The 27,937-nt window shown below is 42.4% G+C and overlaps 1 protein-coding gene across 19 annotated transcripts in view; it reads left to right on the forward strand.

Moving 5' to 3' along the window:
- Window positions 1-1,021: 1,021 nt before the first annotated feature.
- The window catches only part of kif1aa (kinesin family member 1Aa), a 70,863-nt gene continuing 43,947 nt past the window's right edge, over window positions 1,022-27,937 (forward strand). For all 19 annotated transcript variants that reach the window (XM_070545871.1, XM_015976398.3, XM_015976400.3 and 16 more), the window contains exons 1-11: window positions 1,022-1,162; window positions 10,190-10,358; window positions 22,010-22,083; window positions 22,193-22,375; window positions 22,458-22,523; window positions 22,605-22,783; window positions 26,973-27,084; window positions 27,331-27,408; window positions 27,514-27,579; window positions 27,740-27,757; window positions 27,844-27,922. In XM_070545871.1, the coding sequence (XP_070401972.1) occupies window positions 10,253-10,358; window positions 22,010-22,083; window positions 22,193-22,375; window positions 22,458-22,523; window positions 22,605-22,783; window positions 26,973-27,084; window positions 27,331-27,408; window positions 27,514-27,579; window positions 27,740-27,757; window positions 27,844-27,922 (961 nt within the window). In that variant the 5' untranslated portion in view covers window positions 1,022-1,162; window positions 10,190-10,252. The remainder of the gene's footprint in view (window positions 1,163-10,189; window positions 10,359-22,009; window positions 22,084-22,192; window positions 22,376-22,457; window positions 22,524-22,604; window positions 22,784-26,972; window positions 27,085-27,330; window positions 27,409-27,513; window positions 27,580-27,739; window positions 27,758-27,843; window positions 27,923-27,937) is intronic.

Consider the following 27,937-nt stretch of genomic DNA (forward strand, 5'->3'; position numbering starts at 1 on the left):
CTTTGTCCCCAGCTCAGTGTGTGTGTGTGTGTGTGTGTGTGTGTGTGCGTCCATTCCCCAGTTCATGGTATGTGTGTATGAGTTTGTGTGTGTCAGTATGTGTTTGTGTGTGTGTGAGTCCTTCCCTCAGTCTTAGGTTTGGTTTTAGTTTTAGGTTTATCTGCCCTCCATTGGTTCCGTTTCCCCATTTAGATAATTTGTGTCACCTGCCTTCCCTCCAGCCCTCACTCCACACACCTGCTTCCTGTTTCCTTAATTGTTCTCCCTGTGTGTTTAAGCCCTGTCTTGTTTCTGTTTGGTGTCGGTCCATTGTGGTAATTCTGTCAGTCTCTCGTTCCTAGTCTCTAGTGTTTCTCGTGTCTCAGTTGGATCTCTGGTTTATTTTGGATTTTGGACATTTATTCTTCGTTTCATCCTTCAAAAAGAAAGGATTTTACTTTACATCATCTCCTGCCTCGTGTCATCCTGGGTTTCTGCATATTTGGGTCCTAAACATCCCTGAAACGTGACAGAGAGTTGTCAGCATGTGAGTTTAGCTAAATATTGTTCGATTCCAGTCAATCACCCACCTTTATTTTATTTTTTTTTACTATTTCTCTTAACAGGTCGTTCAGAGTAATAATTCCATGTTTATGTTCCAAGAGGGCCCAGACAATGTGTTTTCACGCTCCTGCGTCCCAGTTAAAGCTACAGGTTTCTAGATGAGCCAGTTTACTGTCTTATATAAATATGAGGATTATTTAATTTTACAGCTTTTAATCCTCCTCCCTCCCCTAGCTGTCTCTCTCCTCCCTGCTGCATCGACGCTGCCTCCTCCCTTGGCGGTGACGTGACGTCACCGACTCAGCGGAGCTCGAGCATCCTTGTCAGAGGGAGACAACAGAGCCATTTTGACCGCTACGTTTGATTCAAACCGCGGCCGGCTGGACTCTCTCCTTCCGAAGCCCTCGAGACAGCAGCGGCAGCGGCGGCAGCTCGGGCGGAGGAGGGGGGTTTGTGTTCGGGTGGGTGTGAGGGGGGAGCTCGGCCCCGCGACCCGTCCCCATGGAGAAGAGAGGAGGGTGACACACCGGCAGCGCCAGACCTGGAGGTGGAGGTGTCCTCGGAGGGGTGTGGAGAAGAAAAAAACCCTAAAAACTCTGTTTCTGGAAGCATAGCCGAGGTAGGACAACCCCTCCTGTTCGTGCTCCATTGTCCCACTGCTAATGCGGTTTTAATGACCCGGTCTGTATTTACTGAGTGTTTAATCTCCGGGGAGTAGACGAGCACAGGGCGCGGCCGTGCAGGCTGTCGGTGAGGGAGAAGCTCCGGCCACACCGAACCAGCACAACTCCCACCGTCAGCTCGTCTTTCCCCACTGTTTATAAAACACGCCAGCTTTAATGTTTTAGGCAGAGAGAAGCATAAGCGCAGTGTCATGGCTTACATAATGCAATACAAGCACAGTTTCACGTTAATTAGAAAATGACGCATAAAGTAATTCACCTGGCAGGAGGAGAAAGTCTTACTTTAAGTGCCCGAGTCGTGGTTTATGCGGATTTTTATGACAAACGTGTCACTAACATAAACACTTCATTAGGCCATATATGCAGAAATACTGAGGGTGTGTTTGTTTTATCATGTTATACACCCAATAAATAAATAAATGATCAGACTATTGGGAGATTGCTGATCAGACCAATCATGCTTTACATTGGCCATTTATTTAGTGAAACTGTAATAATAACAAATTTAGACAAACATATGATGTATTGTGATAATCTGCTTGCAAAGTTAAAACCAGCAGCAAGCTTCAATTAAAAACAAAAATGTTTTCCTGGTCTGAGAAATCACCATGGCTAACTGCTAACTCAGATCTTCTTCCATCTGGATATTTTTTTCTTCGTCATCTACAAGGTGATCAGGAATTTAAAGAGCAAGTCACCCTCAAATCAACTTTTTTTGTTGATAAACTATATAAATGATTGTCTAATTGCTCTGTAGACAATTGTAGTCAATAATTTGGCACTTTAGTTAATCTTAGTTAAAATTTAAATAATCTGCCTAAAACTGTCAGCGATGCACCGTTGTCAGGTAAAAACTCAGCACTGCATTTGAATTTAAATCTGCCATCGCTATTGGCTAAGAGGTACACTATGATGTTAGATGGTACATTATGATGCCACAATGTCGTGAGTGTGTATTCGTTAGTGGCTCCGCCCTCTCGATCTGCTAGGCAACAGCAGTTGTTGCATTTTTCAAACAGGAAGTGGGAGTTGAGTAAGAGGGAGTGACTTGCTTTTTAAAAATAATATTGGGAATAAATCCGAATCGTTCAATATTGGTACTGGCTTGTCAGACCCGTACAAGAATCAGAAACATGATTATCTTTCATGTTTGAAGAATGAATGAGTGAGTGGACTCGGTGGTCTCCTTTAAAAAGCAGCTGAAAACTTACCTGTTCAGCTGGCGTTTGCATGACCTTCATCAGCACCCTGTCCCTATCCTGCTCTTTCTTTTCCGCTTTTCCCGGCTTTCCTATTCATTTTCTCTCTTCCTTTCCTTACATTTTTTAATCACAATTTTTTAATCACATATTTTTAAATAATTTAAAAACAATTTTTTAAAAATATTTTAAGTATTTTATTTTTGTGAAGCGCCTCATGACTTTTATCTTGAGAGGCGCTATATAAAATGTCCTTTTCTTTCTTTCATTAAAACAGTTAATAAATAAAGATTCACTGTCAGGTTTTGAGGGCCAATACACTCATATTAACATAATACAGTTTTTGTTTGAAAATGAAGATTTTGTGAATAAAAACTTCCACATGAAACATACTGTATGTTACTGCTGAGTCACTGCTTAATGGCGTGTTTTGGACCAGAAAATTATTCGACCTTTTTATGCTACTTTGCATTGGTGTTCATGGACAGAAATAAACGTTAGATTTTTGAGTTTCAGGTTGAACAGTCAATGACTTTTAGTTTTTTGGATGACTCTCTGTTTACAATTTTGTTTCAAAGTAAGCCACCTTACTCTCCATCACGTCAGTGTTGTTCCGTCGGTGACCGTTTTAATTGTGTTTCCTTATTAATCCCAACAGTGCAATGCAGTCACTGGTCCAACCCACGTTCTGCTCAGATAAATAATCCTATCCCTAAACTTTTAGGTGTGAGACGAGCTCTTCAAAAGCAGAATGACACAGCAACTTTCCACAGCTCCCTGATGAGCGGATATCGTTTTGATGAAATAAAAGAACATTCTCAGGTTTTGATATGGACCTTACATTACCTTAAACTACCGAGTAATTTAATTTCAAAAAGAGTTAATTCTAATACAGGACGATCTTTGATAATTGGACCTGAGGCAGCAGTGATGGCGAAGTGCTTGCTCACTTCTGGCCTTATTTAATTTTCATTAATCACTTGTAGTGTATTGATGAGTCATGGTTACTCATGCGCCCATGATGTCATCACACTTTGCAGTCAGTGCTTCCAATGTTTAAACAGCGCGATGACTTTGGAGGTACTTGTGAGATTGTGTTGCTAAATTAAAGCTACGCTCGTATTTGTGACCAGTTTCAGTCCCGTTGTCAGCTGGAGAGATATCCCGACATTTAGCTGCTGCTGCACTTCTTTTGTTACAGCTAACTTTATTATTCACCTCCTCCAGCCACCGCTGACCATGCATGACTTTTTGTTGCAGCCACATTGCCCTGCCCTTCTCTTTTTCAACTGCAAAGGGTTACATCTCCTTTATTTCTTTAATATAAAACATGTAAGATACGTAGGTACTCTGTGATGTGACTCAGCATGCTATAACTAAAGGTCTATATCTATGCTGCCAACACCTTTCATATCAAAGTTTTAAACTGAGCTCATCTTGTGTTGACTGATGATGGAGTCATGGCTGTTTTGGTCAAATGTTGAAAAAAATGTTGTTCATGACCTTTTCGTGACTTTTATCTTGAGAGGCGCTGTTGTAGCTATTTTTGTGTTTGCTAAGTATTGACCCCATCAATGTGTGTGTTTGAACAGTGTTAGTTTTGACAAGACATTTTAATTTAGTTTGACTTTTGACTAAAATTCATTTTAATTTTAGTCCAATTTGTTTTAGTTTAAGTCCTATTTTAGTTAACTAATATATATCTATATTTTTCTTCTAATGTGGTAATTTTCAGCTTGTGTCAAGGGAATGTTAAATGCATCTACTTGAAACTGTAAAGAAATTATGAATAATTTACATTTTGGATCAATAAAACATTATATTTATAATTATTTTAATAACTATAATTAATGGAAAATACCTAAATCAACACTGACTGTTTGAAATTATCTCAATATTGTAGAGTTAAGGATTTATGCTCTTTTATGAAAGAGGAACCATGCTACGTATTAATTCGGAATATTAATTTTAATAAATCAATAACCAAATTTTATATTGTTCAGAAGACTCAAAGGTTGTTTTCATCCATAAACTGCCGATAATATCTGAGTGTCTGTGTTTCAGTTCAATGAGGAAACCAGTTTGACGTTTAAAAGTTTTAATTCTTCAAATTAAACTAATGATTTTGAAATTGACAAACAGGAAATACAATCAACATTAGTAACTTTGTGGGACAATCTCTTTAACAGTTGATATGCTGTTCTGGCTCAAATAGACCTTCTGATGAATTTATGAAGATTGAGAATGTTGTGATGGTGAGAGTGATATGAGCTGGGATGGGTGCGTGAGTGCATCTGATTTTGCTTCAGGAAGAACCAGGTGTCTGAGTGAAAAGTGATGGTTTGAATAAACTTAGGCTCTTAGTTGGAAAAGATGCATCAAAACGCTAAACACCGTGTTCTGTCTCACCGAATTCTTTTGGACCCTCTTTCGGATCTGGGGCGTCACCTTAGGATGTTTCATCCAGGGCACCTTGGCTGGCAGAGAAGACAAAGATGCGCTGCGACCCGGTCCAGAGTTGTCCTCGGTACACGTTGATGGTAAAGCGTTTTGTCGACGCGCTTTCTTAAGTTAATTCACTCAGAAATCAAAAGACTCGGTAATGAGTCTGCGTTAGAAGTTGCGATTCAGCTATTCTGCCTGGCGTGGCAGAAACAGCGTGAGAGGAGGGGGGGGGGGGGGGGGGATTGAGCCCATGGGCTCCGTTCCCCGTTAGCGGTTGTTCACAAGTCCTCTCTCTCTCGTGGCCCAACACGAACTGTTCACAAAAGACTGAAACTTACCAAAAACTCTCTCTTCTCAAAGCAAAAACATGTGCGTCATCAAATGTGTCTGGATTTTACTGTGGGAAGGTGTGTGTGAATGTTTGTGTGCTTGAGTGTGAAGGTCAGTACCAAACATTCAACATTATCTACTTAAGTGTGGATTCATTAATCCATTATAATTACCCCAAAGCATAAGAACCATTCATTTGATTAAACACATTTATAATGAGCAAAATGATAATGGTTATTTTAACATTAAAATCAAGAAAAAGGAGTTTAAACTTTATGTTTTGACTTGGTCTGGGTACAACTCATGTAAACACATCTTCTGGTAGACTGCAGGTGGTTGATGTTATGGTTTCCTCCCAGACTCGCTGGCGTTCAGGTCTTAATCTGTGGGTGAAAGTTCTCAGCGACCCAGCTTTGACACAGCTGAGTCCAACACCACCTTTGTGATAGAAAACCCATATTTCCTCACGTTACAATGTAATTAATGGAAAATACCTAAATCAACACTGACTGTTTGAAATTATCTCAATATTAATAAAGTAAACAAATCTGTATAATGTGTAGTAATATTTGCTTACATGACAGAAATGACATAACACCATCAAAACATTAAAAGGTGTTACTCTTAATAATGCAAGGAACTAAGGTAAAGGTAAGAAATGGTTCCAGGTGATTTTCCTTGCTCTAACTTACCAAAGTGGGCTCCCTAAATGTTTTTTACTCCACAGAAACTGCTAGAACACCAAACGCTGACAAGATGTTCAAACAGCGACAGGCTCTCGGCTCTCATTCTTTTCTTGTGTAGCCCCGCCTGTTTCATTTGCTGCTAGTGTTATTTTTCCCGTTCTCCCATCTTTTCCATTTTCTGATTAGATTTTCATTACTGTCATTTTTTTTGTGAAAATGAGGATCAATATTCGTCATAATTTTGCCCAGCCTCTCCCTGGGCTGCCACCTTATTGGGGTGGAGGGGTTTGAGTGTCCCGGTGATCCTAGGAGCTAAGTTGTCCGAGGCTTTATACCTCTGGTAGGGTCACCTTTCTGAAACAGGAGTTGATGGGTGAGGTTTAGAGGTTCTGGCTAGATATAGTTGGACTCACCTCAATGCGTGGCTCTGGCATTGGAACCAGTTTCCTCTAAAGGGGTTGGACTTTCTACCATTCTGGAGTTGCTCCCAATGAGAGGCGCAGAGCAGGGGTGTGCATACTTTTTGGGGTTTACTCCAGTGAACGAGAGGGTAGCCTCCCTCCGCCTTCGTGTGGGGGGTTGGGTTCTGACTGTGCTTATGCACCAAACTGCAGCTCAGACTACCCACCTTTTTGGAGTCTTTGGAGCGGGTGCTGGAGAGCGCCCCTTCAAGTGACTCCCTCGTTCTGCTGGGGGACTTTAACGCTCGTGGGCAATGACCGTGGGACCTGGAGAGGTGTGGTTGGGAGGAATGTGCCCCCCGATCTGAATCGGAGTGGACTTCTGTGCATGTCATGGATTGTCCATAATGAACACCATGTTCTAGCCTAAAGGCGTCTATATGCTAGGGATGAGCCGGGTTCTCGTTTCAGACGAATATCCGGTACGGATAAAGCATTTTTGACGAAGACGAGCATGAAACGAGTAAAACTCGTAAATATCTGTAATCGTGCTGAAGGATTGGGTAACTTGACTGTCTTCACGCTCTGTGATTGGCCAGTCACATAGAGCACCCGCCCCTCCCTACACACAAAACTGCAGCCGGCCGGGAGCGCAGTCCGTCCGGCTCATCCACGCGCACACACAGACAGTAACGGATCTCGCTGTGATTGCTTCACTGTTGCTCACGTTTCTTCAGTTTTCCCCAGGTTTTCTTCAGCTCGCCTCTTTTTCGGTTGAATATTTAAAGTTACTTTTTTCGTAACTTACATGGTGCATTTGACAAGACAGAGCTGACGTGCTGTGTCTCTACCTCCGCTCCGGTCGGGTTTTTTATTTTTTTTTTACTCCCCCTCTCTCCCTCACCAAACACACACACACACCTCAATCAACATTGTTTTGTTTAACTTTGTGTGGGGCAAAATGCCAAGAACGTTAAGAAAAAAATCAGTTTAATCAAATTAAAATTAAAAAATATATAGTTGTGTCTGGTTCTAGTATTTCATATTTCCTAGTTCCTACTGCATGAGTTCAGATGTATTAATCCATGCACTTAAATAGTAATGCTCTGATTTTATTCAAACACTTGTTCTGTAATAGTTTCTTTACTATTGTGATCAAAAATATTTAATCTCTATTCTGAGGCTGCTCTGTAAATAGTATTCAAATAAACCACACACACATCAACTTCTGATCAATCCATATCAATTTCAGACTTAAAATAATATAGTGATGTAAGCCACACCCACTTCTGGTTAAACCACGCCCACTTCAGGGTTATGCCACGCCCATTCAGAGTACAGATACAGATAGTGGTGTACTCGCTCATCCCTACTATAAACCTTAGGTCGCAGTTCAATGATTGACTTCATTGTCGTTTCTACTCTGCGGCTGCATGTCTTGAACACTCGGGTGAAGAGGGGGGCGGAGCTGTCAACTGGCCTCTACCTGATGGTGAGTTGGCTCCGACGGTGGGGGAGGAAGTCGGTCAGACCTGGCAGGCCCAAACGTATTGTAAGGGTCAGCTGGGAACATCTGGTGGAGTCCCCTGTCAGAAGGAGCTTCAATTCCCACCTCTGACAGAACTTCAAACATGTCCTGAAGGAAGTGTGGGACATTGAGTCTGAGAGGGCCATGTTCCGTGCATCTATTGTTTAGGCGGCTGACCGTAGCTGTGGCCACGGGGTTGTTGGTGCCTGTCGTGGCGGCAACCCCCAAACCTGCTGGTGGACACCGGCGGTTAGGGATGCTGTCAAGCTGAAGAAAGAGTCTTGTTGAGAGTTTTTGGCCTGTGGGGACTTCAGAGGCAGCTGATGGATGCTGGCAGTCCAAGCAGAATGCGGCTTGGGTGGTCGCGGAGGAAAACTCGGGGGTGGGAGGAGTTTGGTGAGACCATAGATGGCCTCAAGGAGATTTTAGTCAACCATCCGGCGTCTCAGGATGAGACAACATTGTGCTACCAACTCTGTTTACAGTGGTGATGGTGTGCTGTTGACCTGTACTCAGGACATTGTGGATAGGTGGACGGAATACTTCGAAGACCTCCTCAATCCCACCAGCATGTCTTCCAGTGAGAAAGAAGAGTCTGACTCGGAGTTGGACTCTCTAATCTCTGGGCCCCAGGTCACTGACAAAAAACTCCTCAGTGGCAAGGCCTCAGGGGTGGATAAGATCTGCCTGGAGTTCCTTAAGGCTCTGGATGTTGTTGGGCTGTGTTGGCTGACGTGGTTTAGCAAAATCTCGTGGACATCGGGGACAGATCCACTAGATTGGCAGACTGGGGTGGTGGTCCCCCTGTTTAAAAAGGGGGACCGCAGAGTGTGCTCCAACCACAAATGGATCACACTCCTGAGCCTCCCTGGTAAGGTCTATTCAGGGGTTCTGGAGAGGAAGGTCCGATGGATTGTTGAACCTCGGATTGAGGAGGAACAATTATCTCGGGTCTTGTTCACAAGTGAGGGAAAAATGGAGCGTGAGATCAATAGGCGGATTGGTGCTGCATCTGCAGTGATGCGGGCATTGTATCGATCTGTAGTGGTAAAGAGAGAACTGAGCCGGAAGGCAAAGCTCTCGATTTACTGGTCGATCTACGTTCATACCCTCACTTATGGTTATGAGCTTTGGGTAGTGACTGAACGAACGAGATCGCGGATACAAGCGGCGGAAATGAGTTTTCTCCGTGGCTGGGCTCTCCCTTAGAGATGGGGTGAGAAGCTTGGTCATCCGAGAGGGGCTCGGAGAAGAACTGCTTCTCCTCCATGTCGAGAAGAGCCAGTTGAGGTGGCTCGGGCATCTGGTCAGGATGCCTCCTGGATGCCTCCGAGGTGAGGTTTTCCTGGCACGCCCAACTGGGAGGAGACCCAAGGGAAGACCCAGGACACGCTGGAGAACTGTTTCTCTTGGCGGGCCAGGGAACGCCTTGGGATTCCCCCGGAAGAGCTGGCCTAAGTAGCTGGGGAGGAAGAAGTCTGAGCGTCTCGGCTTAGGTTGCTGCCCCCGCCACCCGACTCCGGATAAGCGGCTGAAAATGGATGGATGGATTTTGTCTTTGATAAAAGTACAAGTTAAGTTTTTGTTTAATTTTCGTTCGCAAAAAATCATTTGTCATGAAAACAAAACAGAAATATTTCATCAACAACATTAACACTGTTTTTGAATTCAGTATGTATTAATAGTTTAATTCATGAGATGTTTTGCTAAGAAGCAGGGTCAAATGAAGGAAAAATCATTGATTTTTCTTACAGTTTCACCCTTTTCTAAACAGTTTTTCATGAGGACATTTTTCAAAACACTTTCCAAATCAGAGTTTCGGTTTTTGCTGTTCCTTTGTGGACAGAAGCTACAGCGCGTCTCAGAACCAATAGCCTAGCAGCCTAGTTTCTCAAGTTCACTTGTACTTTGCGCCCTAAAAACAAACAATGAGGCCGATTTTACCTTTCCCCTCCGTTTTCTGCATCTGTCTCACTTGATTCAGATCCTGCTTCCATTAAACTTTAATCCAGTGTGAAATGGATCATACTTGAGAGGAAATGCCAATCGAGCAATGTGTTACCCGAGTGTGTTTATCATGTTGATGTGAATGCTTTTACCAAGATATGCAGTGGTATTTCAGTGTTTCTGTCAATGAATAAAATAAATGAGTAGTGTCAAGGTCTTCAGAGCAAAGTTTCCAATCAAGACCTTGTGTGATCCGACAGCACTCAGGATATGTGTTGTGAATGACCCTCGGCTAACACGCGTCAGTACATCAACCGGCTTGGCAACCCGATAAAGTTATGAACATTTTTGTGGTTATTTAAAACCTCATGTTGAAAAGAAGTTCATGTTTGCATTAATTAGGCCTCCATTTTCTCCACCCTTCTAGAGACCTACGAGCCAACACCTGAGCACAAGACGAGGCGCCCACAAGTGCTAAGAGGACAGCACCATGGCAGGGGCTTCTGTAAAGGTGGCGGTTCGGGTCCGCCCCTTCAATTCACGAGAGACGGAAAAAGAAAGCAAATGCATCATTCAGATGTCAGGAAACACCACCAGTAAGTCGTCCCACTAGAACGTGATTGTTGAGCTGACCGTGTTGGAGTGTGGCTGCACTTGGATGTTTTCATAAAGACGTATGTTCTCCGTGTTTTGGGTTAAACTGAATGAATCCATGATCAACAGACAGTAGCATGTAGAAATCATGCGTCAGCAGGCAGCCAGACGAGTGTTAGCTGGAGATAGAGGATCTCATCCTACCAGGAGGCACAACTTCAAGCTTTACCAGCTGTTCTGCTTCTTGTGTTGACCTCTGACCTTTCTTAGTGACAGGATTACTAAAAGATAAATCATGCACTAGTGTTGTCCAAAAAATCGATACCTAGATATAAATCGATGCTAAAAGTGGTATTTAAATTAGATATTCCATCCCTGTGGTATCGATATTATGGACTATTATACACAGCCTTCTTCAAGTACACCGACACGCATGACAGCCAGATGCTGTAAAGCAGCCTCCGCCTCCCAGACAAACAGAAGAAGAAGACGCTGTATGGCTACATTGCAATGTCCCACGCGAGTTGTCTCCGATCCAAGTTTTGTCTGCCAAATAAATAAACAAAAACATAAACAGCGAATTTGGGAGGCGCTTCACAGCCCAACTTAATTAGCATATCAAGTCCGACACGTAGTTGTATATTCACGCTTATGTGCTTAAAGGAAACTCCCGTTTATTGCAACCCGGACTTAATTTCTAGCATGCAGTACGTTTGTTTACTCACGCTGACAACTTTGGTGCTACTTGGATTCCCCGGGGTATTTAGATCCATCGGCGAATCGTCATCAGTGTATATCCATATAACGGGTGCGGACGGGCACCCATGGTGCAGCCTCGAAATAAGACATTATCTGCACCAAAACATCTCAATGTCAAAAGGTTTTGTTAGGAATCATTAACGTGATTCCCCTGTTCGTTTGGAGCGGGTCTGGGCTTTCTAGACGTAAACAGACTAGCAGCGGCTAATCTAACCGGCGCTTTTAATGACGCCACTGCCGTGCGCCAGTCTGTTTTTATTAAGATTACCGGTAGATGTACCTTTGTCCTACTGTGGAGAAATTCGTTTTCTCCCTTTATTGACCAACAGAGTTGTTCAAAAGTACAGAACAAAACATATGGCATTACATCTTATGACAAAAATGCACCTTAAACAGAGTTTAAGCAGCAAAATATCACTCTGCAAATAGTGTATATATAGTGAGACAATTCATGATTTAAAGTGTTAACTTTCACCAGTTTTTGTATGCACGTTTTAAAAAATACCGATACTTGAAAGGTTTAAGCACTTTACACACTTAATTCTTAACATTTAATTTCTGCAATATAAATTGAGGAATGTAATTTTTTTAATAAACTTGTTCAATAAATTGGTGTTTTTAAATAGTATCGAAATCGAGTATCGAGTTTTTTCTCCAGTATCGAATCGAGTTTGAAATTTTAGTATCGTGACAACCCTATTCTGCCTAGGATCTAGAGTGACTCGCATAACCTCTGGTAAATGAGCAAAGTCCCTTCCTAGTCACATGAGGAGAACAGAAAATTTATACAGAACAGCAGAAGTTTGTTTTAATTTGAAATGCATAAAATAAAACACGCAACAAAACTGCTACAGCATCACAATTTAGGTGCAATAATCTCCAAATTCAAGCTGACCTTTATTAAGGACAAGGTCTTTCATGGCATAATCCAGGTTTAAAAATAACAGTCAATACTCTTTAATAAATTCTTCTAATCAAATTAGCCATTAATCCAGAAATAAGTGATATAATGACAGAAAAGAAAACCTTTCTCAAACTTTTGTGATTATGTCTAAGCACGTCACGTTGCATGAAACATACAGAGGCTAGGGCACGGAGACTGGAAAGATACTTGATATGTCGTTTGCTGAGCAAGGTAAAGCCATGCATCAATAACTGATGAGGCTTCTTAAAATATTTACCGTTTGGCCTGATTTAGTCATCTCCCTCCTCGTGTCACGGGCGACTAGACAGCGGGTTGGTTCTGAGCCTTCTTTTAGAATTTTAGCAGGTTCTGATGCTGTCACTGACCTAACCCTGACAGTTTATTGTAGCATGATGGCTTTTTAAAAATGTTAATCCCACAGTGAGAGTCTTGCGCCCACTTTGACATCCTCCTGCCTCTATAGCAGCAAGTGCTTAGTGTTTGTTGTCAGCGTTGTCTCCTTCTTCAGTTTCCACTCGGATCAGAGGAGCTGTGGTCCACTGGGGATGTATTGACTGTGTACTTAAAACAGGTCCCTGGAGATGTGATGGTTGAAGAACCCTGAGAATGAGGAATTTTTTAAAAATCAGCTTATTGAAGGACTGATTCTGAATATTGTAGCTTTTTCAAATCAGTTATTTAATCTGGAGCACAAAACATGCCAGAAGTCTCAGATAACTTAAAGGTGTGGAACGCTTATTTAGTGTTGGGAGTAATGCGGTACAAAAGTAATTAGTTACTGTAAGCATTGCTTTTTGCTGTAATGTGGTAATGTAAGGCATTACAGGTAAAGAAAATGGTAATTTTTACTCGGTACAATTGTCAGTAACGCGGTAATCACAATGCATTTTAAACCCAGAATCAAGATGTGTTCCTTAAAAATTCAAACTGCGGGAAACCCGAAGAAAGATCCAGTATCTGCATATATTACGTCATTTATGGACTCAGCTTTGCGGGCAGAGAGGACGCAGCGGTAACGGCTCAGCTACGCGGCCGCTGTAACATTCACAAAATCGCTCCACTAAAACAAAATAATTCACTTGCGATCGTTCATATCAGCGCATGTTCTCTGGTATTTTGTGCTTTTCTGACGTGCTTTGCCTCCGCTGAGTTCATAATCTGTGCCCCGGTGATTTCAACTCATTACTGCTGGAGCGCCGCGCATGTGAAGATCCCTCTGGCTGATCGTTAGAAAGTAGGAAGTCTAGTTTACAGTTTTTTCTGGAAGACGGAGAAAACATGCAGCATGCAGGAAGGTTAGAGAGAGAAAGGGCAGGAAATTATTCACATAAAACCAAGAAAAAAAGAAAAAAGTAGGTAGATTTATCCCCAATACACATTTTTACCAGTGAAAAGCAATGATATATAAGCATTTAATATTTATACATGTGATAGAATCAGATCACCCCAGAAGTCAGTCCCACATCCAGGGCCGTATCAAGGCATTTGGGGACCAAGACAAATATAGGCTTGGAGCCCCCACCACCTCACTCCCTGCTCAATTAATACAAGATGGCGGCGTGCTGAGAGTACAGATTGTTGTTGCTTTTATTTAATAAACAACCATTTTAAAGCACTGTTATTATATCTGACTGTTTTTAACAGCAATCCTAGCTCAGACACCACATCACCTTCCATATATATGTCATGAGCTCACTGAGCGTCAGATGACCAGATTCATATTGAAGTTGTACTGGTGAAAGTAACTTAAAGTAATGCAAAAGTAGTGTAATGCCTTACAATTTAAAATCAGTAATATTGTAATGTAATGAATTACTTTAAATTGAGGGTAACAAGTAATAAATAATGCATTACAGTTTTGAAGTAACTTGCCCAACACTGCTTATTTATAGTAGGAGTGAAGCTGTGGTAAAAAGCTCCAGTGCGCCAGCTTCATGGACTAGAAGTGAGCCGCATCAAAGTTGAGCTTCAGATAGCAGGTTTTGGAATCTTATTTTAGGATATTTGGACATCTCACCTCAGATTTGCTTTTGGCTCCTACAAACAGATAATTCTGTTCACCGATTTTTGGGATGAAATAATAAATAATAACCTAAACGGTTAATTTTCCTATAGTGATTATAATCATCAAAGTTTTTACCGTGCTTTTTATTTTTGATTGTCATGTTGGAGAACATGTTGTACAACAAAATAAAATGTTGATGGCTTTATATTTGGCAGATGCTGTTGGAATATTTTTAAAATGTGCGCTTTGTCTAGATGTTCTGGTCTCCTGTTAGAGATGAGATTTAACTAAGATAAAGAACATTTACTCCCTTTCGTTTTATTATAAACTCTAGATTTAAATACATTTTGATGTGGGCCCACATTCAGTTTTAAAGGTTTCTTTAGATGTTTAGAAAGATTTTAGCAGCCTGTGCCTCCTGTAGAGATGCTCATCCAGACTGCGATGCTGTGGTATAGACAGAGCAAAAAATATATACTTTTTTTGTTTGCTAGCTTGTTCTCCTTTGACTTTTGACTCCTTCTTCAAAAGATTTTCAAACTCATCCTATTCCACACCGTAGCACAGATGGACTCTTTCTCGTAGAGTTCTGAAACTTCTGCTCGGTAGTGATGGGACATTTGAAGCGGAGGCTTCCAGGCGTGTACTGAGCAAAAAAAGGGGCTTGTTTATTCTAAGCTTGCTTCATTTCACAGAAAACCACAAGAATGGTAACAAACGAGGTCTAATTTTACCTGGGTTACTAACAGGTTCATTTACCGTGTCACCTTTCAAAATAAAAGCAGCCAAAACCCAGGGTGCTTTGTGGGTTGTTTTGTGCTCATGTGCATGGCAGGGTGTGAAGTAGTTTAGTTTTTAGAAGAAAATAGCTTCGTAATTAGCGTTTTAGCAGTATTGGTGGGATTACTTGGTAGTCTTTAGTTGTTGTACTAATAGTGTTTTTTTAATTGGAGTGGGGTGGTGCCGGTCGATTGTGAGACACCGTTTCCCCCACCCTACTCACCCTGTTGGTGTCACTCACCTCCACAATACTGTTCAAAATACAAACATCCAGCTATATTTACCCTAACAAGCACTTCCAATAGACAACATCAAATATATTTAATAAATGCACAGATACACATCTTTTTAGGGGGAAGCATGCAGTTTTGGTTAGCTGATTTCTACTATCCACTTAAACAATGTTGTGTGCAACAACCAATAGAGCTCAGTCGTAGGGGTGGGATCTATAGTTGTCTTTAAAACAGTCTCCGCATGCAATTGGACAGCGCTGGGACCAATAAGAGCAACATACAACATGATGCATTCATCACAGCTGAAATAAAGCAGATAAAATCGGAACTAAGGACTTGAGGGCCTCTATCTGCTCATGTCTAAATCATCCAAAGTTGATGCCAAAGCCATTGGAAACTAGTGCCGTTTCTTGACCAACACTACATAAATGCGCTATGTAAATAAACTGAATTGAAATGAGTTGAACTGAAGAACATCAGAGTCGTAAAACATACAAGCCATTCATTTATTGTACAGGTTAGACACAACCTGATTGACGTAGGCAGCACAGACGAGTGCTGTGGAGGAGAACTATTTTCATTTTAAGTTGAAAGGAATAAAAAATTAAAGCCAAAATAAGTATTGATTATTATGATCATTCAGCAGCTCTAACGTGTTCTGCTATGTCACACGTGTCAGACACAAGGCCCGCGGGAGCATTTCTATGTGGCCCGCGAGATAAATATCAAAAATATATTAAAACTGACCCTCTGACTGATTTTACCGCAAAGACTTCAACTCCCATGATGCTTTGTGGCATTAGCGCGGAGCCGACGCGCCTCCTCCTTTGTGTTTTTTCCAGCGTCTGCTGCCGGTGTCTGCAGCTCCGCTGTCTCGGACAAACTAAACACTCCTCTCACTCGGCGCCGAGTTCACTCAGCTATTTTCTGACGTTGAAGCCCAGAAACGGAGATTCTAGCCGCTCAGTAATGTGTTCACGACTGAAAGAGAAAGTTTTCCAACTAACGTCCAGACAGAGCTGATATAACTCCAGCGAGCAGCGACACGCTCAAACCAGCACGGCTCTGTGGTTGTGTTTCCTCCCCGACACACAACAACGCGGTCAAGCTGCTCAGACATGTTCATCAGCACAAACCTGTGTGAGCACCTGTTGTCATCTAATGTTGTCATTATTATGATGAAGATGAACAAAACAACAGGAGTCTCCTCCTCAGCTCAGATCAACCCCATGATGCAGGTATCTGGCTGGAACAGGTGAGCATCACAGTAAACCAGTGGAGCAAACTGAGCTTTAAATATGTTGGTTTTCTGCTCTTTTTCTGCTCCAAAACATGAAAGTTAACAGGTGAGATGTTGCATTTTCATTTAAGATAAAATGATGTTTTTATTTTGTTGTTGGCCCGTGAGAAAAGATTTAACCTACAGTAAACAGGAAGTGGAAAGGCTGCAGATAGATGAATAGAATAGAAAATCCCTTTATTGTTCCTCAGCGGGGAAAGCTAGACGTCACAGCAGCGATGACACGTATTACAGGAGAAAAAAAGGAGAATAAAAAATAAGAAAAATGAATAAACAAGAAAACATAAATCCTGAATAGATTTTAAAAATGCTGATTATACCACAAGTAATGAATACCACTGATGCCTTTTATTTAAAACTGACTTGCTCGTGTGTAATTTGGTTATTCCACATTCAGTGTTGATGCAGAAATATGTTTGTTTCTAAATTTAAAGGTTCAAAATTGCATAAATGTTGATAAAGAAAATGTGCAAATTTGCATCACTTTTTCAAAAAATATTAAGTTTGGCCCTCGACTCCGTCCCAGAGTTTCATTTCGGCCCCGTGTGAGTTTGAGTTTGACACCCCTGGTCTATGTGATTAAATAAAGCAAATAAGAGTGAAGACTTCATTGAGAATGAATAACAAAAGTGAAACGAATGTGATCAAGTTTGATGTTGACAGCAATTATAAAAAGAAACACTGAATTTACATAATGCCGGCAGTAAAAAAGGGCTTTAATGGTTCAGACACTTTTGATTGAGGCTGCCAGTCTTTCTCCAGATCAGATTGTTCTTTCCCAAACAGAATCAGCAGCTCTGGATGTGGGCTGGAGGATGTGAGCAGACTGATGTCATTAAAAAGCTTGTTGGCTGCGGCGTCTGGAGGGGGTATAAATGCCTCCTTGTCTCTTTCTGTAGTCTTGGCTTGAGAAAGGAAAGGGAAGAAGTAGCTCTGGAATGCTTTTGTCTGCTTTGTGCTCGCTGACACTCATGTGGGTCAATGGCTCCGTTCCCACAAAGAGAGAAATCTGCACCAATCTTGTAGCGCGAGATCTTTGCTCCCACACCGACCTTAATTAAGATGCAGGAGACCAACCCAAAGCAGTAGAAGGTGCCAGCTCTTCGTATTAGACCCACCTTCATTTGTTGTGGATCAGAAATCACTGGGCAACCAGGGCTTCATATGTTAATGTTTAGGTGTTTATTTTAATAAAAGCTGGTAAATGTAGGTTTTTAAGCCAGCAGGTCTGTTAACTTTTATGCTAACATGCTGACACTTTTTGTGCTGTTAAGTGCACGGCAGAGACACAGTTCAGAGTCCGATGGTCCACATTCATATTCAGTTGCAGCAGATTCACACTAAAATTAAGTTATATTTATTCATCATTTATCAGGTATTTTTACTGCAGTTATTGTTCTCTCTGCATTATGTGGTTTTTAAATTGCATCTTTGCCCAAAACTGAATTGCTAAATGACGAATATACGTAAACATTTTGTGGAAATTGGGTGGATTTACATTTTGTTTGGCAGAAAATGACTTTTTAACACCCTCACACAGAAGTGCATCTCCACATATTTCTGTGTTTTATAAAGTGAGAGAAAAGAGCTCCAGCTGCTGATGTTGCTGTCCGCTTGGCTCTCCTCCTGTTGCTGTCACCGGGTTCACTCCCCCTCAGCCAGACCTGCTGACACAGGCACATTTCCTCATCTATTGACTGGGACAGGTCACCCGCGACAGTCTGACCCCCATCACTCAGTCAGTTAGAACCACCTTGAAGCAAAAGCTACGACAAACAAGCCATGTGTCGTCAAAGAAGATAGAACATCCAGAAAGCAAACCACAGCAGACATTTACCGTGTCTGAGTCTAACACTCTATTACTGTAAAATAATAGTTAAAAGACTTGATTATTGATGCCTTCAGCGGTTACCTGTTGTGTACGATGTAGGTGGATTACAAAAGGCTGAGCGATGTGTGTCCAGATTTTAAAATAAGAAATTTGAAATAAACAATTTCTATACTAAATATTGCTTTAAAATAAGCAATTCCAGTGGGTAAGGCAAGATTATTTCATGCACAGAGGCAATGTGCTTTTTAGGTGCACGAAAAACAGTGAAAATATACAGTAAATTAAAAATTTTGTTTAAAAAGGCCTCAAATGAAATTAGACTTAAAAAGAAAACAAAGACTGAGCAGTTACGGTGCAGAAGGTGTCACGAGCTGAACTCGGGAAAACCCGTAATGACGCCAAACACAGTTGAAGTATATATAAAAAGTCTTTTATTTTTGGTGGAGTTACCAGATGGGCGAGGCAGGAGACCGAGTCGGAGGGCAGGCGTGAGTCAAAACCAGATCGGCACAAGCAGGTACAGGGAGCAGGCTGGAGACGTGGTAGAAGACAGTTCAAGGCAGGGGTCAGGAGAAAAAACAAGGTCCGGAGGCAGAGATCAGGCAGGGTGGATGGCTGGAGAATTTACTGGCAAATGTTTTCAATAATGTGGCAGAGACTGGATAGGTGGATGGTTCTTTTATAGCAGGGGAAGCAGGTGTGTGAGATGAGCTGAGGAGTCAGAAGCAGGTGAAGTGGATGAAGGCTGATTACAGGAACAGGTGAGATGAATGAAGTTGATTGTGATGCTGACTGAGGTTGCTAGGGAAAACGGGGCTTGGCGAAGGGACAGGTGAGCTGAATGAAGAGTAAATGAGGAGGCAGAGGAGGGTGAAGGATGGGAGTCATGACAGAAGGTGCAGCGACAGAAGCAGAGAACTTCTTTTGCTGTCGGTCACTCCCCCAGCGATGCTCTCTCCGTCCACCAGGAAACATCTCCTTTTGGTGCATTTTAAAAACCGGAAGTATGGGTGGAGTAACCCCGGGTTTCCACGGGAGCCGTCAGCAGCACGTTACTGCAGCAGCACGTCTTGCTCGCGTAAGCTGCTGCTCGGCCCTTCCCACGAGACGCGAAGCAGCAGGGGAGCAGCTGTCACCGACCGAGCACGAAGTCACACGAGTGACTTCGTCAGTAAACACAACAACAAGCAGGAGAAAACTACAACATGGTTTGTGTTTTATGTTCTGTCCGTTTTATAATCGCCAATACGGACCTGAAAAACAAAGGAGACCGCTAGCTAGGTGATAACTTCTCACGGGGACGCACAGTTGGTAACGTTTTTTAAAAGTAAAGCAACCGGAAGGCAGTACGTTCTTTATTCTGAAAATCTCGGGAGCTTCTCTCCATTTCCGCGTCCGATTTCCTGTCTTTCCTTCCCCAAAAATGTCGAACTTGACCCGTTTCAGAGGCGTCGCGCGTAGAAAATAGACCCGGCGCGTAAAGGCCGCGACATGCTGCTCCTGAGACGCGGCCGACTCGCGCTGCTGACGGCTCCAGTGGAAAAGGTTCTGTTGACCACAGCGGTTCCTATCAGCAGCTATGACGTGCTGCTGCAGTAACGTGCTGCTGACGGCTGCTGTGGAAAGCCGGGGTAAGACTCTGACGGGGGGTGACTTGCTCTTTGATCAGGCCGGTACTCTGAACTAAGCCGGTACCTCACACAGCACACACTGAAACGATGGAGAAATGTGAGAGCAAATTCATTTCAGACTTTTACTGACAAACATGTACGTATTTCAGATCTTTACACAGTAACCAATAATGCTACTTAATGCAGTTATCAGTCCATTAAAAGATGAGATGTAGTTTTTTTAAACCTAACATTATACTACTAAAACACATAAAATTCTGTATAAAAGGATAAAATTAAGATAAACTATGAAATGATGGAGACAACATCCTTCGGTCTGTGTACGAGGTGAACAGCTGAGTGGGTTTTGCTCCGTGCCTCACCGTGACCTTCACTTACGCCACGATTCATCACCATACTAAAGTCATTACCTTATCTTCTGTTTCCTGCTCGAGAACAGCTGGGGGCTCGTTCTAGCAGGGTCACGGCACGGTCCAAGACCAGGAGGGTGTCACTGAAAAGGGTCAACTCTGGATCACAAATCAACCTTCATCTTGTGTTTATTTAACTTTGTTTGGTAACTTGTCTCATTATTTAAAATCAAATATTTACACATTTAAAGTCATTTAATCAGGATCAGTTTCCTGAGTGGGGCGATAGATCGATAATGGCTGACCGATGATGGCTGTCTGCTGTGCTTTTAGCGGATATGTGTAAAGATAATCTCATGTCACAGTAATGCATTACTGCCACTCTTAATTACACAGTCTTATTTTGGTGGTTGGACACGCCATCAGGCGCTGTGATATTCATGTAGGTGTGCTAAACATCTGGGCAACTGGACCACTCTTGGGTAGAAACGGCAACCCAGCATGGATAAGTATTTAAATGCAAACGGTGTAAATCCTTTAATTGTTGACATAGAAGCACAACGTGTTTGACCTTTATGTCTTTCAGTGTCATTTGAATGCAGAACTGTAATGTCAGGTCAGAAATCTGTGGGGTTTGGTAGCATCCGATCAAATATATCAAAACAAAGCCATGGTCATAATTTAGTCATAAACAGTGCGCCAATAAGTTGTTGGATTACAAACAAAAGACAAGAGAACAAAATTATGCAATCTGTTGAGGGGCGAGCCGTCTGAGCTGTCCGACGATAGATGAGTCTTGGTGAGGAACAACGTGGCTTCATTAAGCCAAATGCACGAATAATGAGACTGCTTTAATTTTATTAGAAAATCTAGCTCAGAGTTTTTGAAAAGGCCTTTCGTGAAAAGGTTGTGAGCAATTAATTTCTATTATAGATTAAAAGAAACACGAATATGTTCTGAGCACTGTTCCAAAGTGGATTACTGACATTAAATAAATCCTCAAATAAAAAAAAAATAACCGGAAAAGGGTGGCTTGCCAACTCCGGGTCGGGGGAGAGGTCCTACCTCAAGTGGAGGAGTTTAAGTATCTCGGGGTCTTGTTCACTAGTGAGGGTAGGAGGGATCAGGAGATCGACAGGCGGATTGGTTCGGCGTCTGCAGTGATGCGGACGCTGAGCCGATCTGTCGTGGGGAAGAGGGAGCTGAGCCAGAAAGCCAGGCTCTCGATTTACCGGTCGATCTACGTCCCAATCCTCACCTATGGTCATGAGCTTTGGGTAATGACCGAAAGAACGAGATCACGGATACAAGCGGCCAAAATGAGTTTCCTCCGTAGGGTGGCCGGGCTCAGCCTTAGAGATAGGGTGAGGAGCTCGGACATTCGGGAGGGACTCGGAGTAGAACCGCTGCTCCTCCGGATCGAAAGGAGTCAGTTGAGGTGGTTTGGGCATCTGGTCAGGATGCCTCCTGGACGCCTCCCTGGGGAGGTGTTTCGGGCATGTCCTGCCGGCAGGAGGCCCCCGGGTCGACCCAGGACACGTTGGAGAGGTTACATCTCCAATCTGGTCCGGGAACGCCTTGGGGTCCTGCCGGAGGAGCTGGTGGAGGTGGCCGGGGAGATGACGGTCTGGAGCTCCCTAGTTGGGATGCTGCCCCCGCAACCCGGACCCGGATAAGCAGAGGAAGACGACGATGACGAGATTTGGCTGGTTTAGACACTGAGGGTAACTATGGGAACAGAAACAAATGAATGACTTCCCAGAAATGTACTCATCTCATAATTAGTTTCCCATAACCAACCCCCTCCCTCTGTACTGTCCCCCTCCTCCTGTCTTTCAGCCATCATCAACCCAAAGCAAGCCAAAGACAACAAGAGCTTCAACTTTGATTTCTCCTACTGGTCACACACATCGGTAACTCATTCAACACTCCTTCAGCTCAACCTAAACACACATTCTCATCTAAGTGCACCATTAGTTCGATGTGTTGGAAAGGGTCAAAACGTGTGGTCTCTGTCCACAGCCCGAGGATGTCAATTATGCCTCTCAGATGCGAGTGTACAAAGACATCGGAGAGGAGATGTTGCTCCATGCGTTTGAAGGCTACAACGTCTGCATCTTTGCCTATGGTCAGACAGGTGCTGGCAAGTCCTACACGATGATGGGGAAACAGGACGTGAAGGACCAGCAGGGGATCATCCCACTGGTAGACGAATACAGAAAAAACATGAAGGGGAGTTTTCCTCCTAACCTTTTATGGTACTGATGCTATTTTATCTTCCTTCCAGCTTTGTGAAGATCTTTTCACCAAGATCAACGATAATACAAACAACAGCATGTCTTACTCTGTGGAGGTAAACGTGGATGCTCCCCCTCTGTTTACACACGTTGATGCACCTTATAAAAGTGTTCAAACTGATCATGCGTCTCATCAGGTCAGCTACATGGAGATCTACTGTGAACGAGTGCGAGACTTGTTGAACCCTAAAAACAAGGGGAACCTGCGAGTAAGAGAGCATCCGCTGATGGGGCCGTACGTGGAGGACTTGTCTAAGTTGGCTGTGACTTCCTACAATGACATTCAAGACCTGATGGACTCTGGCAACAAGGCTAGGTGATGGAGCCACTGTGGTGTGTTGGGGCTTCAGAATGTTAGCTAGAGAGAAACCGTTAGGGTGCTGCCAAACATCCTGTTCAACCTGAGCAGGAAAATGGGAGTTTAGAGGATGGATGGATGGATGGATGGATAATGGCTTGTCTGAACATAGTGGCCTTAGATGCACAATAGTGCAACACATCACCGTCAGTTTCAATTATACTGTCATTTTTTTGAATTTACACTCACTGACCACTTAATAGAGTACACCTGTCTGACTGCTCGTTAACGCTAATTACTAATCAGCCAATCCCATGGTGGCAACTGAATGCATTTAGGCATGTTGATGTGGTCAAGATGATCCATGATTTAAGTGACTACGTTTACATGCAGCCAATTATGATCGGGTTAAGGTCGGTATTCGGGTTTCTGAGTTGATCAGAATAACCCGTTTACAAGCATAAATAGAAAGAGTTACCCCTAACTTGCATAACCCGATTTAAATGCGGATGTTGGGGTAGCGTCAGGACGTATGGACTATGTCAAGACGCAATATGCGTCATATTTCGCTGTCTCTGTACTTTCGGCCGTCAACAAAAGACATAATGTTCTTACTTTTCACCAGACCAATGAAGACAGGTTTCCTCGTCACTCCAAAAGTGTGGTGCTGTGCCGCGACTCGCCATGTTGCTCCCAACTTGTTGTTTACTTCCGGTGTTCTGGTGCATACAAGACGTCTCGCTACTCAAAAGACCAAGATTCCTTGCGAACAGAGCATGCACAGAACACACGCGATGGGGATATCCCGATATGCGTTTACACGACCAAACGTTCGGGTTAGAAAAGGGTTACCCCAGGTGTAGTAACCGGGTTTTTAAAAACCCGGTTATGAGCATATCCAGGTTTTTGGCGGTGTTTACATGGACCTGCGGAACCGGGTTATTGTGAATATTCGGGTTTTAAAAGGGTTACTGGCATGTAAACGCACTCAGTGACGTAAAACTGCTGATCTTCTGGGATTGTCACTCACAACCATCTCCAGGGTTTACAGCAGCAGTACTCGATACTCTTTGTGGCCCCCGAACCCTGTCGAGCAGAAAGCTGGCGGGGAGTTAAACCTTCGTTTTGCGCAGGAAGTGAAAACTACCCGGCAACGAGCACGCACAGCGACTGCCTTGTGCGGATGGTTCACCAGAATGATTGACAGTTAAGCAGACCATTGGTTCAGGTGATCCAACCGGAAGAAAACGATCCTCCACTATACCTTTAAGGCAGTTCTGAAGACAAAGGGGGGTCCAACCCAGTACTAGCAAGGTGTACCCAATAAAGTAGCCAGTGAGTGTTTATATGACATGATTATGGTTTGTAACTCTCACCAGCAGCAACACTTGGTGCTTTAGGTGAAACCAGTGGTGAGTTCTGCAGGACTTTCCAAACACCTATGTTGAAATGGTTCTGTTAAAATGGATGGAGGGGTATAAAGGTTTATAAGTCCTGAAGGACATAAACTGTATTTCTCCAAGAGGAGAACATTAAGAAAGCTACCGACAGTAGGTACGATTTTTTTTTTTTTTTTTGCAACTTTTACTCAAAATGACTGAAAATTTCTTTAAAGATAGCCTTTGAAAGTTTGGAGATAAATTTAAATGAAGCAATAAAATGTCAAAATATGAAATGGGCTGATTACATTCACGTTCTATTTTAAATTTTAGCTTGTGCAGTCTGAATCCCCAATCTATCTGCCTTAATTTTAGGCCTGGTCTCAGAAAAATGGTAAAAATTAACGAAAAAATTCATGTTGTTCACGTGAACAAAATCTGTATTTCAGTAGGTTGTGTGTGAGGGCTATGTTGTGTTTTGTGTGTGTGTGTGTGTGTGAGATTGTGGGAGACAACAAAAACAAACCCAGAAATCTGTATTTTGATGTAGTAATAATGATAAATGATAAATGACCCGCACTTGTATAGCGCCTCTCAGAGTAAGGACTCCAAAGCACTTTACACTACAGTGTATCATTCATCCATTCACACACACATTCACACACTGATGGTGATGAGCTACAATGTAGCCACAGCTGCCCTGGGGCGCACTGACAGAGGTGAGGCTGCCGAGCACAGGCGCCACCGGTCCCTCCGACCACCACCAGCAGGCAAGGTGGGTTAAGTGTCTTGCCCAAGGACACAACAGCAGAGTTCTCTGTCTGCAGCCGGGATCAAACCTGCAACCTTCCGATTACTGGACAACCCGCTCAACCTGTTGAGCTACTGCTGCCCTTTTATTATTGCAGCATGCAGCCTTTTCTTACCGTAGCCATGTTGTCTCCACATTATTGCTGCTCCTATAACCAGATGGCTTTTAATCTAAAAAAAATTAAATTAAATTACAAATTAGAAAAAAAAAAGTTCTCTCAAAGGAAAAAACAAGAATTATTAAAGCTGTTCATCAGAGGAATTGTGCCGTGGAGCTGCTAGCAGGGGCTGCAAGCATTTGCATAATGCAGTAAAAATAATACCTCTTTGAATAATGTAGTTTAGCAGAAGTAAGAAACCAGAATGCTGTCAGCAGACTTTCAGCTGAAGCTCGACAAATAAATAGATGATATCACTTTGTGTTTAATGTTGCTGTGATGTGTCCTTATACCTCCTGCAGTTTGGCATTTTTACATCTCAGATTTTATTAAACATTTGAAATATTAAATCCTGTTTATTGAAAAATCAGAAAACCTTTCTGTAAACAGTATTTACGGGCGTTTGCCTTGCCTAAAACATCATGGGTAGCTTTTGATGTCAGAATATTGTCAACCTCAGCTCTAGAACCTGACATCCCCATGTGTAGTTTCTCACTTCCAATGTCCAAAAGTGGAGATTTTATCTTAGTTCACAAAATCCAGGAATATGAAAATCATTTAAAAACCCAATAGCACAAAAACACTCAAAAAACCTTGAGAGGCATTCAAAAACCATCTGGAGATGAAAATATTAAACACTTTGATGTAAAAGAAATTTTGTTTTTGAAAGACTTTTTACTTTGATGCACCATTTTACCAAAACAACTATGGCAAACCCTTTTTTTAATCTAAATTTACCATGTCTTAAAAATAATTTGTTAATTGTGGTTCTTTAGTTAAACTGGAATCAGGGACGTGTCCAGGGAGTGGCCTGGGGTAGCACACGCCACCCTTAGATTTTGATTGGCCACCCCACTAAGTTCCAGTTCAAATTGACTTTACATTGTCGACAAAAGGCTTGGGTTGTAAACTCCAAAATGGTGTGTGGTTGCATGCACCTTTCACACTGTTTTCTAGCCCAGGCCGACAGAACATTTCTGTAGTATTATTTATTTTTCATATTCACATAAATAGTATTTAGGGTCCCACTCAACTCCAGATGGTGGCAGTAATGCAGCAAGAAGTGACTTGCTAACCACCACAAAACTAGAAGGTGAAGAGAAAAAAATGGTGATTTTGCAATGTGAAACTCAAAAATTTAAAATAAAGTAAAAAAATAAATAAACGAGTTGTGTAAATACATAAATATGCATAACCATTGGTGCCACCCATGCATGAACAAGTGCCCCATATGGGCCACCCCATTTTAAAAGTCCTGGACACGGCTCTGACTGGAATCGACCAAAGTTGTTGATCAGAGCTGTGCAGGACTAAAATCGGTATCAGCCCTCAAAACCTGAATCGGTGCATCTCTTTGTTTAAAACAAATTCTGACTGGCTCAGTGGTCTAGTGGTATGAGTGTTTTCTCTGATACTTGGAGATTGTGGGTTCAAATCCACAGTCGGGTCATACCAAAGACAAAGAAATGAGACTCAATGCCTCCTTCAATGATCTTACCGTACCATACCACTTTATTTGTAGAGCGCTTTTAACACGGCATTACAACCGACCAAAGCGCTGCACATAAAAACAAATAATAAAAAACACAAGCTAAAATAGTCGTGTATATCATATGAAGTAAAACAGATAAAAGAGAGACTCAGCATTAAGGCGTTGGATTCGGGGGTTGAACCACCAAATGTTTCCCGAGCGAGGCCATGTCTGCAGCTCACCACTCCCTCAGGGCATGGGTCAAATGTGGAGAATTTCACACACCAGTCTGACAACTAAAGGGACTTTAACTTCATGTGTTCCATGATCATGTAGTTTATCCTCGCTCAAAACCCACAGACCGACTGAACTCTGCTCTCTGTGTGCAGGACCGTGGCCGCCACCAACATGAACGAGACCAGTAGCCGCTCTCACGCCGTCTTTAACATCATATTCACTCAGAAACGTTACGACGCAGAGACTGACAACACCTCTGAAAAGGTAGCTGATGTTTATCACAGCTTCACTGAAACGATTCATTTAGCCGCTGCTTCTGCTTATCTGAACCGGCTGATCTTGGTCTTGAGTGGAAATCTAGGACCGCTTGAAGGTTATCTAGATAAATCCATGTTGCTGGAATGTTCTGTTTTATAGCTTTTTATGTTAGTTTGTGTTTAACTTGATTAAGAGTCAAGTATGTTTGAACAGAATTGTATTAAGTGGAGGGTTTTCGGGGTGTTCCTGCAGGTCAGTAAAATTAGCTTGGTGGATCTGGCTGGCAGCGAGAGGGCGGACTCTACTGGAGCCAAAGGAACCAGGCTCAAGGTGAAATGACTCATAGAGCCAATCTGAAATCATAGACTTGTTTTAATATTCATTATTAAGCAGCTTATTTGTCTTTTCTGCAACGTCATGCTGTGTGTTTTACAGGAAGGAGCAAACATCAACAAATCTCTGACCACGTTGGGGAAGGTCATCTCTGCTTTGGCAGAAGTTGTGGGTATTATTTTTGTGTGTGTATATATATATATATATATATATATATATATATATATATATATATATATATATATATATATATATATATGGTATATTCTGAGATGAAGGGGATTTGAAGTAGAATAAATGTGATCTTTCTACCATTTTTTTATTTTAGGATTCAGGTCAAAATAAGGTAATCCATTAGCTTTGGTTTTCACTTTTACTCATACCCTGGTGGAAAACGGACGAAATGGATTGTTTTTTGTTTTTAACACACAGAATAAAAAGAAGAAGAAGGTGGAAAGCTTCATTCCTTATAGAGATTCGGTTTTAACTTGGCTACTAAGAGAAAATTTGGGTATGACATCTGTGT

This window comes from Nothobranchius furzeri, chromosome 16 (assembly GCF_043380555.1).
Source record: "Nothobranchius furzeri strain GRZ-AD chromosome 16, NfurGRZ-RIMD1, whole genome shotgun sequence".
In the NCBI taxonomy this organism is placed as follows: domain Eukaryota; kingdom Metazoa; phylum Chordata; class Actinopteri; order Cyprinodontiformes; family Nothobranchiidae; genus Nothobranchius; species Nothobranchius furzeri.